At 47.6% G+C, this 15,293-nt stretch overlaps 1 protein-coding gene across 2 annotated transcripts in view; it reads left to right on the forward strand.

Annotated features, from left to right (window-relative positions):
* The window catches only part of LOC132588309 (ankyrin repeat and fibronectin type-III domain-containing protein 1-like), a 491,222-nt gene that overhangs the window by 427,799 nt on the left and 48,130 nt on the right, over positions 1–15,293 (forward strand). For both annotated transcript variants that reach the window (XM_060260671.1, XM_060260672.1), the window contains 5 exons: positions 1,492–1,693; positions 3,280–3,487; positions 8,238–8,432; positions 10,298–10,411; positions 12,466–12,563. In XM_060260671.1, coding sequence (XP_060116654.1) covers positions 1,492–1,693; positions 3,280–3,487; positions 8,238–8,432; positions 10,298–10,411; positions 12,466–12,563 — 817 coding nt within the window. The remainder of the gene's footprint in view (positions 1–1,491; positions 1,694–3,279; positions 3,488–8,237; positions 8,433–10,297; positions 10,412–12,465; positions 12,564–15,293) is intronic.

Here is a 15,293-nt window from a genome sequence, read left to right on the forward strand (position 1 = left end):
ACTGTGTACTGTGAGCTGCCCTGAGCCTGCTTTGTTGGGGAGGGCAGGATATAAATCAAATAAACTAAACTATAAAATGCTGACTTGGAGCAACGCTTCCTAGACTCCCACCCACTCATACCTACCTGCGTTATATTGCGTTATTCACTTGTTCATCTTCCAACATTATATATGCCATTAAATGCCAACAATGCCCTTCAGTTCTCTACATAGGGCAAACAGGACAAACCCTACGCCAAAGGATAAATGGACACAAATCTGACATCAGGAATTACAGAACTGAGAAACCTGTGGGGGAACACTTTAACCTTCCAAAGCATTCAATGGGTGACCTCAAAGTAGCTGTTTTACTGCAAAGGAACTTCAAGAACAGAATGGAGAGAGAAATTGCTGAGTTACAAATTATCATGAAACTTGGAACAAACACCTCCTCAGGACTGAACAGGGATATTGGTTTTTTATCTCATTACATATGCTAAACCAACTCTCACTGAGTATAGCTGTGCATCCACAGTGTTCCAATGTATTTCTCTTTTAGAACAGTGTATCAGGATAATTTTTTTTGTGTTGACATGCTCAAATGAGGGATGTGGGGTGTTTGTCTCATTACATATACTAACCCACCTTCCACTATACTTTAGTGCACCCTGTTTTTCTGATGATTAACTTATATGTATTTCTCTTTTAGAACAGTGTATCAGAATATTTTGGGGGTTTGTTTTTTGTTTTTTTGTATTGACAGACTCTAATGGGGGCTATTGGCTGTTTGTCTCATGGCATATACTAACCCATCCTCCACTGTATTTTAATGTCTTCCTTTTTTTTCTAATGGCAAACTATAATAGATGTTATAACCTCCTGAGAAACCATGCCCTCTATTTAAACTAACAGCCAGAATGTTATGTAGATTTATGGCACCACACCTACAACAGCAGTCTGCTTTTTATCACCCTCCAGTGTTGTTTCAGCCCTGCTTTGTTCTAATGCTAACAAACACAGATCCCTATTTGTGATTCTTTTAATTGGCTAAAAAACATTCCCATGACTCTACGTATCAACTCACTGCCCACTTATATTAAGAATTGCTGCTTGCCGTTCTCATTTTGTCTGATGAAGTCTGCTTAAGAGCATACGAAAGCTTACATTCTAAATAAAACTTAGTTGGTCTTAAAGGTGCACTTGTCTACTGCTTTGTTCTACTGCAAGACTTAGTTTCTGCTGGAATGATCTTGCCAGTCAATCCATGGCACATTCACTGCTATACGGCCTTTTACAACAAAAGGATACAGCCATAAAAGACTACAGGGAAGATGCTTTCCACGATACCTTGTATTGCATCAGGTAGGGCAAGGAGGCAAGCTTTTCAGTTGCACAGAACTCTTCTCCAGGCTGAACAATTCATGGGCATATTTAGTTTTCCAAGTCCCAAGGCTCCCTTGCCTTGATGTTAATTGTGTCTGCTCATCAACTCTTTCCTTTGTGTTTCCTTAGGTCTTCCTCACCTAAAATGACACAGCAAATGAGAGACTTACAGCTCACTCAGTCTAGGAAGCAGCCAGGACCCTCCTCTCCAAATGCCGCCAAGAGGCTGTACCGAAATCTGTCTGGGAAATTCCGTGTTAACTACATGTCCTTTGACGAAGGGAGCGTCACGGGGAGGAGTGAGAAGGAGAAGCTACGCAAGTCTTACCTGGTGAGTGCCATTCCCTGCCCTCTAGAATCCCTCCATGGGCCCTGTGTCCTCTTCTAAGACCTTGACGAGTTATGCAAAGAACATGCATCCCTTCAAATTTGAGTTGGACGAGTTATTTAGACGTTCTTCTTTAGCTCTTTCTGAGGTTCTCCCACTAGCTTACTCACAGCACTGGCTTGGGAAAGGTGGGAAATAATTGTCCTGTGAGCGCTGTGGTAAAACTTGTCACCCCAGGTAGCTTTTAGGGGGCAGGAGAGGCAAGCATAGTTAACGACCCTTTTGGGAGGGAACCCTAAGAGCACAGTGGCTGGTGTCTCTAGCAACAGCTTCAGGTTCTGCTGACTTTCTACCCCAACAAATGCCTTACTTTGATTTATTGATACAGGAGATCTACGTGCCACCCCTCCAAGAGAACCTGCTCGAGGAGGCTAACAAAAATGAAGCTTGATTTAAAAAACCCATAAAACAGTATACAAATAGTTTAAAAAATTGTTAAAAACCTAGCACAAAACATTTAGCAGCCTAAAATGAGGCCTATAAAGGAGTGTAGCAACATTTTTTTAAAAAATGGAAAAGCTTAGGCAAAAAAACAATAACTTATCTTGGCCTGACACCTAAAAGCGTAGGGTAAGTGCTGGGTGAACCTCCAGGAGAAGGGGATTCCACAGGTGAGGAGCTCCCACGGAAAATGCCCTGTCTCTCGTTGCCTCTGCAGATGCCTCCCCTCTGCAGATGTGTGGGTGGAGCACGGAAAACAGGGTCTGTGATCTCAGTAGTGGACTGGCCAGTCCTTCATGCCTTGAACCTGGACAACAGCTGCAACAGCTGGTCTGGCTTGCAGAAGGGCCAGGTGGACTATTGCTGCACTTGGCAAGTCCAGTTCGCCAGACATCTTTCTGCTACTGAGTTCTTGGTTCCGTTTCGTAGAAAGGATTCGAGAATCGCATTTGTTCCTCAGCCGCCCTTTTAGGCAGCCTTGCTTGCATTCTCTCCCTCTTCAATATGACAGGTGTAGTGCCCTGCGCATGGTGTAGCATTTATGATTGAGTTTTATGGTGGAAAATTATTCCCTTTGGGGGTGTGTCTTGCTTTTAGAAGAATAGGAAGCAGCTGTTGGATGAGTGAAACTTTAAGTTCTTGGTGTCCTTGGTCTTGAAGGTTCCGGGGTTCGCAATTCATCAGAGCAGTCTTGACCAGCAAATTAATAATGTGAGTTGAGGGGGATATGTCATTTGCAGAAGGGCTCAGGTGACCGGTTTGCAATTCACCCACATTTACTGTATACTGTAAAAGGCAAATGTGGCTTAAGTTGCAAAGAGTCTTTAATTCAGCACTGATCCACTCAAACACACATTTGCGATGTTCTGCTTTGGCCTTTTTAATTTGGCAGGGCTTTTTTTGTAGCAGGAACTCTGTTGTATATCAGACTACATCAGGGGTTTGGCCTAATATGCAAAGGCGGTCCCACTACAAAAAAAAAAAAAAAAAAGAAAAGCCCTGGGCCAAAGCAACTGAGAGGAGAAGAGGCGATGAAACAAGTCACCTGCTCCATTCCTGCAAAATCCTGCAACCGCTTCTCTCCACAGTTCCAAGGCAATGCCACGCTCTTTGAGGCTGTTGAGCTGCAGGACCTTGATAAGGTGCAGGACTTGCTCAAGCAGTACAGCCCGGAGGAGCTGGACCTGAACACCCCGAACAGCGAGGGGCTCCTGCCCCTGGACATCGCCATCATGACCAACAACGCCCCCATCGCCAAGACCCTGCTGCTGGCTGGGGCCAAGGAGAGTCCACACTGTAAGTTGCCATCGGTGGCCCCGTCTCATGGCTTGGCCCGCTCCCTCTTCCAAGCTCGCTCCGTCTGCTTCTGGATTTCTTTGGAGCTTGCGGAATTCTGGCCCTTGTGGTTTCCTGATAGCACGGGGGAGGAAGAGTCTGTTTTATTTGCCCCTCCTCCATTTTGTCCTCCCGATCAACCCTGTGAGATGGGTTAGGCTGAGAGGGTGTGATGGGCCCAAGGTCACCCAGCAAGCTTCCGCATGGCAGAACGGCGGTTTGGACCTTGGGTCTCCCAGAGCCTTGTCTGACACTCTAACCACTACATCACATTGTCTGTTTATTTGTTTAGTTTTATGTATCCTCCTTTGTTCCCCAGTGAAGACCCCAAATAGGAATACAGTAGAAAAACGGGTCCTCACTGGGTGACCTTGGGCCAGTCATAATGCTCTCAGAGCTGTTCTGCTCAAGAACAGTTTCTGTCAGAGCTCTCTCAGCCCCACCTACCTCACAGGTGTCGGTTGTGGAGAGGGGAAGGGAAGGGAAGGGAAAGGGTGGAACGGCTTCAGGTAGTGAAGGGTGGGGTATAAATCCATTCTCCTCCTCCCTTCTTCTTCTTCTCTCTGCTAACAGATCTTCCTTGAAGCTTTTGATTTCTGTAAGCTATGCCCCTCAGCCTAAAAGCAGAACAAAAAGAGCTCTTTGGCTGTTGCCGTTTGGCTCATGCCTCTGGTCACACCTAGGTTTTAAGTACCTGCAGCAGAGGAAACCAACTCAGCCAGATCTTACTGAGCTGCTGCTTGCCAGCTAGCAGGGTCTTCTCCGTTTCCTCCCGTGCCTTACTGACAGCTTCTCCTATTGCTGTGACGCTGTGTTGCAAACTCTTCTCTGCTGTGGAAGGGTCAAAGGCACAGGAGTGCTTTCTGGGCATGGAGGAGTTGAGTATCTTGGAACAGATGAAATTCAACAATGTAGCTTTCAAACCATGAGAGTATTAAAAAGGATGCTATGGCAAGGCGAGGCACAGGAGCAAATTCCAGAGAAACTTGCAGCCATCTGGCGTCCTGACCGTAGGGCCATAGATGGCAATGGAAGGGGGAGGCTTTGGTGAAACCATAAGTAGGGATGACCCTTCCCTCTTTGGCATGATCTAAGGAAGAGATTCTCTGAACTGCAGATTGTGAGGAGTGGGGCAGCAGAAGTGGGAGTGACTTGAGTATAGATCAGGGGAGACCAAACTTGCTTTACCTAAGAGCCACATAGAATAAAATCAGATGTTTGAGAACTGCAAGACATGAACAAATACTACACATACGTCTTTAAGACTTTCTTTGCACAGAAAGATAAAACACATATGTATGCACTATAATAACATGCCTACGTTATGAGGAGACCTTTTAAAGAACAAAAGCTGGGAATAATAGTCCTCATAAAACCAGCATAGGGAAGACTTGAGAGTAAGTCTGCCTTAAGTTCCTAATGCAGAGAGCCAGTTTGGTGTAGTGGTTAAGTGTGTGGACTCTTATCTGGGAGAACTGGGTTTGATCCCCCACTTCTCCTTCCATTGCTGGAATGGCCTTGGGTCAGCCATAGCTCTGGCAGAGGTTGTCATTGAAAGAGCAGCTGCTGTGAGAGCCCTCTCAGCCCCACCCACCTCACAGGGTGTCTGTTGTGGGGAAGGAAGATAAAGGAGATTGTGAGCTGCTCTGAGGCTCTGAGATTTGGAGTGGATGGCGGGATATAAATCCAGTATCTTCTTCTTCTTCCTCGACCTCCGGGAGCCTCATAATATGTGTGAAAGAGCTGTATGTGGCTCCTGAGCCACAGTTTGGCCACCCCTGGTATAGATTCTCTTGTGTTTCTGGAATCCCTGTGTCAGATGAATGGCTGAATCCACTCAGAAGAGTGTCTTCCCAGAATAGCCCTGCTTGGCTTGGCTTATGCTGTCTGAAACATTCAAACTTGTCTGATCAGGTGAAGTGAAATGTAAAGCTGAAGCAGAGACTCCCCTCACCTCTGGCTCCGCTCAGAGCAGCGGGGAAATGTCTGGCTGCTAGTTATTTGCAGATAGCACATCTTAGGGAGAAATGGAGGGTTTTCTTCGCAGCAGTGCCGGCATTCAGGGTCAGGGACAGAATGCCCCTTTCTTTCACTGGAGGCATTCCTGTGAATGGGAAAGCGTAAGAGGGGAGTGACTCTGAATAAGTATTTATTAGCGCTCTGTCCCGGGAGATGGGAATTTTTCTCCCACAAGCTTTCCGACACACACGCTCTAAATAGGCTGCACTGGATGCAGCCACTGGGGTCTCTTGCTTGCTGGGTGGCCCACACAGCGAGTAGCCACAGGCCTAGCCGGCAGGGTGTGCCGTGAAAGGAGCTAGTGAACTTAGAGAGAGGTGTGTATGTCTTTGCCGTCTGGCCATAAGAGCTGGGCAAGCCCAGAGGTTCCACTAAATAGAGAGCAGGCTGTGTGTGTGTGTGTGCATCTTCTCCTCTTGTTCTGAACACTTGTTGGCTCAGGAGAGGCAAATCTCTTATGCAGGCAATTTGCGGAAGTTGCATTTCATTTGTGGGTCATGACTTTTCAAACAGCAGCCAATCAAGGCAAAGTTACAAATGTGGCCAACCTGTGTGGTCAGAGGACTCTATGTCATGGGGTACTTAGCAGTGGATGGCTGCCTTCCCTTGCTGCTGCAGTTGCCTTCGCTGATACTCGGCTGCAGCAGGGCTAGCAGAGGTGTGTGCATGCAGGCAATGCTAAAAGCTTAATGTGTTGTTGCGGACCAGCTTACTAATGATGCTGGTAGTAGAGGGTAGCGCAGAGTGGTAAGCTGCAGTACTGCTCACGACCTGAGTTCGATCCTGGTAGAAGCTGGGTTCAGGTAGCCAGCTCAAGGTTGACTCAGCCTTCCATCCTTCCGAGGTCGGTAAAGTGCGTACCCAGCTTGCTGGGGGTAAAAGGTAGATGACTGGGGCAGGCAATGGCAAACCACCCTGTAAAAAGTCTGCTGTGAAAACATTGTGAAAGCAACATCACCCCAGAGTCAGAAACGACTGGTGCTTGCACGGGGGATTACCTTTACGTTTTTAGTGAAGGGTAGGAAGACTCCTCTGTCATTAGATACCAGGAGCAGGCTTTGTTTTCTGGGGTCTTCCAGGAAAGTATAATATCGTGCTGGAGGCAAAACTGCAGAATGCAGTTTGGATGCTGACTGTAAGATTCGTTTTGAACTGGCAGATGTCTTTTGCTCCTTCCGGCAAAGATGTACTGGCCATAATTCCCTAGAGAGCTGTAGATTTCCTGAGGTGCAGGTATACATTTGAATTCCTAAATCTGCAGCAAAGCCAAGTCAGAATTGCTGGCCTGCAGGAGCTAACTCTTCATGGCCTTTGCAGGTCTAACTCCATGGCTTTTAACCCAAGTTTCTTGGGTTTGGGAGGTTTTTTCCTAGCAGACTTTCTCAGTAAAAAAGCATAAAAGGATCCCTTCTGAGGGCTTTCAACCATCTCTGTTCCCAAGCATGTGTTTTCTTCATGCTCTGTTCTTATGCATCATCTTAACCAGGGGTGTCAAACATGCGGCCCAGGGGCTGAATCAGGTCCTCAGAGGACTCCTATGAGGCCCCCAAGCAACTGGCTAACATCTGCTTCCTTCTGCATCACAGCTTGCTTTGCTAGGCTTGCTGAATTGCACAGGAGCTACAGTGCAAAATCTGTTTTCTCCATTGGCTGAGGCTCCTCCATTGGGGAAGAGAGGGGAGGAGGGAGAGCTTGCTTTTACCCAGGATCTCTCAGTCACACAGCAGAGCTACTGAGCCAAGCCTCTCTTCCTTCTATTGGCTGAGGCTCCTCCCCCTCCTGGTCCCCTGGGGAAGGAAGGAAAGAAAAAAAACCCAACACTAGGCAATATTTATAAATCAAGTCCCACACAGTTTTCTGTCTCAGCCCAAGTGGTCCACCATACAAAGACCCCAGGTTTTTAATAACTTTGTTTCAATAATTCTTCCACAGTGGTGTGGGCTACAACAGATACATAATGTATACATCAATATTTCATAATAATTGTTATGATATTAATATTTTACAATTTTATACACCTTTACAATTTTTCAACAGGCTGTGTACCTTTTCGGGGTTTTTTCTATTATTTTATTTAACCACCACTCCAAATTTTCATATTGGGAAGAAAGGAAAGGGCCAGAGCTTCCTTTGCCCAGTTCCCTGGATCCCATGGGAGAGATACAAAGAAAGTATCATTAAGACCAACAAGTGCTAATGTTATAAGCATGTTTTATTTCAAGTTTTATTTTAATTGTGTTTGTCTGCGTCCTTTATAAAGTTTATATCTCTGCTCCCTGGCATTACATTTTATGACGCGTGTGGCCCGGCCCGTCAAGGTCTCGTTTGTGCCAGTTCCGGCCCTCATAACAAATGAGATCGACACCTCTGATTAACTGTGCTATCCTTCTCCCCTCCCCCCTGCTCCTTTCCCTTTCCCTTGGAAAGCCAGTCTGGTGTAGTGGTTAAGTGTGCGGACTCTTATCTGGGAGAACTGGCTTTGATTCCCCACTCCTCCGCTTGCACCTGCTGGAATGGCCTTGGGTCAGCAGAGCTGTCCTTGAACAGGCAGCTTCTGGGAGAGCTCTCAGCTCCACCCACCTCACAGAGTATCTGGTCGGGGACGAGGTAGAGGAGATTGTGACCGCTCTGAGATTCAGAGTATAGGGCGGGATATAAATCCAATATCATCATCTTCTTCTTCTTTCCAAAGTTGTGAGTCTGGAGAGCCGGGCATTGCACCTGTCGACACTGGTCCGGGAAGCTGAGCAGCGGGTCAACGATCTCACGGCTCAGGTGGTGAATGAGGTGCCCAACATGGACTGTTCAGAGAAGGAGAAGCAACTGAAGTCCTGGGAATGGCGCTATCGGCTTTACAAACGCATGAGTGCTGGCTTTGAGCATGCTCGTGAGTCTCTGGCAGGGCACGTGGGGTGCCTCCCCCCACCAACCCAAGTAGATCAGGGGAAGGAATAAGGAGTGTGTTAACTCTGCAGGGTGGTCAAGATGGGGAGCCTTATGACTTACGTTCCTCCTGAAATAGAGAAGCGGCCTAAAAATCTCCATGCCGACAGTTTAGCACTGGGACAGGGTTCACCCTCCTCAACACCCTAAAGAAGTGATTCCAGTTCCCCCCCTTTCTGCCTAGAAGAGCTTACCAGAATTTCTTCCCTCTTCAAAACCAGACATTGACATGACCAGGTGGTCCCCATTCCTCAGTGAAATGAATCCTGAGCAATGAGGAATTGGATTGGCAAGTAGGCCATAGTCCACAAAAGCTTATGCTAGAATAAAAATGCGTTGGTCCTGAGGATGCCGGTATGTTTTTGCTGTAACAGACTGGCACGGTTGTCCTCCTCATTCTTCCTTCTCCTTCTCTTTTGTTATTTTTTCCCCTCTGTCTCCCTGGCTTCACTTGGTTATGTCAAATTATAGATTGTAAGCTCTGAGGGGCAGGGTCTTCTTGTGCTCCATAGAACAATCATCATCATAAAAATAGTATTCTTAGTGGCCTCATATTAGTTCATATCAGGGCTTTTTTTGTAGCAGGAACTCCTTTGCATATGAGGCCCTCCTTATGTAGCCGATCCTCCAAGAGCTTGCAGGGCTCTTAGCACAGGGCCTACTGCAAGCTCCGGGAGGATTGGCTACATCAGGGCTGTGTGGCCTAATATGCAAAGGAGTTCATATAATGGAAAAAGACTTCTTAGAAGACTGTGGTGGGCCACATGCAGAAGAAGAGGGGGGTCAAAGTGTGCTATTATAAAAAATGTGCTGGTCTTTGACCGTAATAAATAATTCAGTTGAATTCACCATGTCAGAGCATGTTAAGCATTTTGGTGTTCTGTAGAATCAAACTCAGATGGCTCCAAGCAAGAGTAGGTGAAAGCAACACTGCTCTCCCTTTAAGCCATATAATTTTTTAAAAAAAGGGGGGGGGGGGATCCTTCCTAACAGGCACAGTGAGTTCTTAAGCATGAAGGCTGACCCAGCTGCCGGGCCTCGCTGAAAGAAACATTTCTGTGTAGCCAACCTGCTCTTTCTGACTGTACGGCCCCATTTGCAGCCCTGCCTAATGCAGCGGGGGAAATACAGGAAACTCAATCTTTTATTCTACCCCCTTGTGCCGATTCAGTCTCCCTTGTGTGCCCACTCCATGTAGAATTCAATGCATTCCGCTTCTCGGTAGCCCTTTTGCAAAGGAAGCTGACCTGAGTCTTTCTGCATCACCTCGTGGGCCTGTCTCCATGCATATGGGCATTTTGATTCGAAACCAGACTGTCCTATGAGGAAAGGTTGAAGGAGCTGGGGGTGTTTAGCCTGGAGAGGAGGCGGCTGAGAGGTGATATGGTCACCATCTTCAAGTACTTCAAGGGCTGTCATATAGAGGATGATGTGGAATTGTTTTCTGTGGCCCCAGAACGTAGGACCAGAACCAATGGGTTGAAATTAAATCAAAAGAGTGTCCAGCTCAACATTAGGAAGAACTTCCTGACAGAGCGATTCCTCAGTGGAACAGGTTTCCTTGGGAGGTAGTGGGCTCTGCTTCCTTGGAGGTTTTTAACCAGAGGCTAGATGGCCATCTGACAGCAGTGAGGATCCTGTGAATTTAGGGGGAGATATTTGTGAGTCTCCTGCATTGTGCAGGGGGTTGGACTAGATGACCCTGGAGGTCCGTTCCAACTCTATGATTCTATGAAGACTCACTCCTGCAGCTAGGGCCCTCCTACACATGGACACGTCCCCACTGAGATTTCTCCTCTCTGTCCCCAGGGGTTCCAGACCCACCCACGAATGTCCACCTGTCAGTGGCCAGCAGCACTTCTGTGGACGTGGTCTTCCAGGAGCCTCTGAGTGTCAACTCAGCTGTGGTCACCAAATACAAAGGTAATGGTTGTGGGTCACGAAGGGCAATATTTCTCAAACATTTTCTTTTGTCCCCTCTTGGACTGGAAATCCTATCCAGTTGGTTCCTGGAGAGCTCACGGTCTAGAATTCCACTTTGGTATTGATTTGTCATGCGCCTTGAGCGTCGATGAGAAAGGCAAGCTATAAATGAAGCTAATTAATAGTTTTGAAGTCACTGATGTATGAACAGCTACTGGAGATGTTTAAAGGAACAATAGTTGAAAAGACGTCAAAGAGAACTACGTCCCCATAGTTAATTGAGGATGTAAAAATCAGCATTTAACATTTAGTACAGCTAGGGCTTTTTTTGAGCAGGAACGCAGTTCCAGCTGGCTTGGTGTCAGGGGGTGTGGTCTAATATGTAAATAAATTCCTGCTGGGCTTTTTCCACAAAAAAGCCCTATGTGAAACAATGGTGACACCAGGGGATGTGGCCTAATATGGAAATGAGTTCCTGCTGGGCTTTTTTTTCCCCCCTACCAAAAAAGCCTGGAGCACAGCTATCTCACTGATTGTCAGGCTTTAATTTCATAATTAACAAGCTTCTAGCCCTCTTGATTGTAGACACAGTTTGAAGGTTTCTGGGTTTGCTTGACCTAAAAGCTCGGAAACCAGATCAAACCTGAATTGAGGTTCCAGTGGTTAGAAGACAGGACTGTCCCCCCTCCACTCACTGTTTTATATCAGGGCATTTCCTCAAGTTCCCAATGATATGCAAGCACCAGATCCTGGCTCTCTCTTCCTTTTGTTACTGATCGTGCCCTCTCATCACTGACAACACATTCCTAATTTTGCACTTGAAATAACTTTTAAAAACTTGAGTTGATGTGTTTTCTCTCTGGTCGCCTCAAATGGTATATGGATTTGACTGACAAAAGATTTCCACTGTGTGAGAAATAAGCAGACCAGACACGCTCGTGCTCTCAGCGACTTTTCTTTCTCTTGACAGTAGTCGCCTCTCCCTGCTTTGCTTCCCCATTTTAACCTTTTCCCCTCACCCTTCTCCACCTGTGCTCTGACGGCCCCTTCACTTCTTAAAGGGACTGCCGTCTTTCCTGTGCTTGTCACACAGTGATGGACACTGAACCACTTGTGCATAAAAGTGTCATCTTCTTGCCTCGTCCAGCCCTGTTGGCTGGTTCCCTCTCCCTGCTTTGCCGCCATGCGCTGCTCTGGAGTTTTCACAGAAAGATACTCAATCTTTCCTGTGCAATGTGGTCGGGAAAGAAGTGGGAACACTGGTGTCCAGATGCTGGTGGCTCCAATCTAGGCCAAGTCATCTTTCATCTTGGTCACCCCATCCCTTCCCCAGAGCCTCAACTTAGTCCCATCTTCCAGTTGCTGTTTGGATCCCATACAAACATATTCCTTTTTAATTGCAACACCTGCTCCCCTCCGCGTAGATTTCTCCTGTCCATTTAAACCCTGCACGTCCTTTCACAACGTTGGCTTTCGGAAGAATGTTCCTTTTCCCCGTCGCCACCAAATGCCACTTAATCTACTTTGTCTGTTTCCCACCAACCCACCCCACCCCACCCCCTCTCTCAAGTGCCTTTGTTTGGTCCACCTGTTCCATGCTGTCTTTTATCTCTGGGTTCATCAGCCTGTCTGTTCATCCATCTCGCTAGCTGGCTCATGAGGATGATGGATGTCTTTTCTGCTGAGCTAGGTAGCGGAAGGTAACCCTAGTCAGAGAGGCTGCTTGGTCAGGCAACAGGAGTGGGTGGCTGTTCTTTGAATATGGGAAAGGTGTGCCCCGTTGTTGCTCCCTCTTTTGGTTTGCACCTCCCCCACCGCTCTTCCGTTCTTTTCTTTTTTCCCCCTCAGACATTTTTCCAGCCTGCACAGCTGGCCTGGCTGTAGCTGGTTCTTCAGTTTCACAGTCAATCCCCTCGCAGCAGCTGGTCCATCCCTGCCAGCCCGGCTCTCTAATCTAGCCCTGTCTGCCTGCCAAGCGCTACCTCCTTCTCCCGGCTGATGAAAGGCCCAAGGTTACTGACAGTGTGGCTGTGCTTCTCTCTTTTTGTTTGCAGTCGAGTGGAGCTGCTCCCCCACCTTCTCCCCGCCGCTGGGCGAGGTGGTGATCGACAAGCTGAAAAACCTCCACGTCACCATCCGTGGCCTCGTCTCGGTGAGTGAGCGGCTCCTTTGGAGGCCTGGAAACCCTCCCACTACTCCCAGTTGACTTGTTTTGAGTTGCCAGAATGTGTCTGCCCCATCTCATGTCAAGTTGCACGCAGACATTCAAATGTAGTTTCCAGGCTACTTTGCTTAAGGGTTACACTCACCGCAGGGATTGGAACTTCCGTGCACATCTCCAATAGGCAACACCTGTGGCTTGCTTTAGCCCATAAGGATATGGTGTGCAAGACTGCTAGCCCTCGCCCTGTGTGTTTGGGGGATTTCTTTTAGTACAGACCAATGTGCCCTCTAAGTTGAGTTAGCATTAGCTAGCTAACAGATTTTTAGCCTCCGGCTTACACATTTTTGTCTTAACTCAGGAAGGATGACCCCAGAGCACAATAATTTATGCAGTAGCTCACCACTTTAATGCCAGTAGCTAACAAAGTAGAATTTTTGCTCACAAGACTCTGCAGCTTAGAGGAAGCATTGGTACAAACCCAAGCAGGGAACTGAGGACTCCACCACCCCTTTCTATGTTCTCATCTGCCACTTTTCTCCTTTGGACCTCGGATGAGAGCAGTCAGCTCGCGCTTCCATCCTGCTTCGTGGGGCACAAAGACAAGCTTTGCTGCTGGCAAACCCAAATGGTCTGCTAGAGCAGAGGCTCCCAACCTTTTTGATATGGTAATCCACAGGTCCAAACTTACTTGGCATGATGACTCGCTTAAAACAAAACAATAAACCAAACAAGCACAGTGGCAGCTACAAGCATAGATGGCTTCAAGATAAACGTATGGAGCAGAGGTCCATCAGCAGCTTTAAGCCACAAGGTATAGATGGAACTCTCTGTCTGGGGCAAGTGATGCTCTGTATTCTTGGTGCTTGGGGGAGCAACAGTGGGAGAGCTTCTAGTGTCCTTGCCCCACCAGTGGATCTCTTGATGGCACCTGGTTTTTTGGCCACTGTGTGACACAGAGTGTTGGACTAGATGGGCCAGTGGCCTGATCCAACATGGCTTCTCTTACATTCGTAATGTGCAAATCAGTAAACCTGCAAAAACCCAGGGCCCAGTTCCTCAGTTGGGAAATGCTACGCTAGAGAGGTGCCTTAAAGAGCAGCACTTTCTCCAGTGGTCCAGGGTTGGGGCAGCCAGCCTGCATTGACAGGAAGAAGCTCTTCCCAGGAGGCATGGGGGAAACTAGTCAATTGAGATGACTCATGATGGGAGGAGGGGTTTCTTCCAGTTTTGGCCCGTCCTGGTTTGCAGAGAGTTGGTGTGTCAGCTTGTCAGAGAGCCCAGCATCTTTTTTCCTGCAACAACCAGTGGGGAAGGAGGCCAAGAGGGTGGAGATGCAGCGGCCACAGATCACAATGGCAGAGAGGGAGAGCCCAGCAAAAAGTTGCTTGATGTGGGTACATGAGCACAGGTTCTAGACCAGACTTCTCCTAGCTTGGCAGCCTTGGAATTCTTACCACAGGCAAGCATCTTTTTTTCTGCTAAGCAAAGTAGGATGCTGCAGAGAGTCTTCTGGGCACAAGTGCTCCCAAATCGTGGCCAAGGGTGGCACATGCTTTGCAGAATTGTTAAAATGCCTTTGGCTGTTCTTGAGCACAAATGAGAATTTCAGCAGGCTACAAGCTAGGGTGGCCCCAAGGCTTAGACACCTCATTTCGCGGTCTTTCATAAGTGCTGGGAAAGGTTCTCTCTTCCTGGTAATGTTGGGCACTCAGAAACAATGTTCCCTGTAAGCTGCAGAGTCTTGTGAGCAAAAATTCTTCTTTGTGAGCTACTGGCATTAAAGTTGTGAGCTACTGCATAAATGATTGTATTCTGGGGTTATCTTTCCTGAGCTAAGGCAAAAAATGTGTGAGCTGGAGGCAAAAAATCTGTGAGTTAGCTCACACTAACTCAGCTTAGAGGAGACATTGCTCAGAACACACTGGTGCCATTTTAAATTTTCTCCCTTGCCATTTCCTCCTTGTCCCCTTGGCCTCTTTGGCCTCCCTGCTCTTTAATCCTTGTAATCATGATGGCCTGCTTGAATTTTATCGCTGGCACTGCAATGCTATGTCTAGCTTGATGACAGCATGCTTGCTCACGTGTTACCACTGCCTAACACGATTAAGGCAAAATTAATTAAGCCAGTGACCCACAGCGTAGGCAGATGATACTCAGGACTGGGAGGGTAAAGAAGGAGCAAAGGGGAACCAAGAAAGAAGCAGATGACCAAGGAGCAAAGAGGAGCTAAAACCGTCCTCTTCCACCAGCTCCATTCAGCAAAGTTTGGAGCCTTCCGCCAACTTATATGTCTCTCCAGCATCTGCTTTGGGGGTGGGGAGGAGCGAAGCTGTCGAATCCTGAGCCAGACCACTCGTCTCAGCATCGTCTAAATGGGACTTCAGCAGCTCCCCACGGTCTCCGGAACAGACATCCCAGCTCCGAAGATGCCGGAGATGAATTGTGGGAGAGTTTGCCTGCACAGCACCACTGAGCGATGGCCTGTGGGGTTTGGGGTTTCCGTTCACCTCTTGTTATTTTTCAAGCCCCTGCTGAAACTAGAGAACACTCGGCACAGCCCCAATGAAAGGAAATGTGCTTGAATCACCACTTTTTATGAAATGCAAAGTGCAGCAGTCGTTCCCGGTTCTCCAGTTTGAGACAGAGCCAGTTTGGTGTAGTGGTTAAGAGTGTGGACTCTTATCTGGGAGAACTGGGCTTGATTCCCCACTCCTCCAC

Source organism: Heteronotia binoei, chromosome 20, assembly GCF_032191835.1.
Source record: "Heteronotia binoei isolate CCM8104 ecotype False Entrance Well chromosome 20, APGP_CSIRO_Hbin_v1, whole genome shotgun sequence".
In the NCBI taxonomy this organism is placed as follows: Eukaryota; Metazoa; Chordata; class Lepidosauria; order Squamata; family Gekkonidae; genus Heteronotia; species Heteronotia binoei.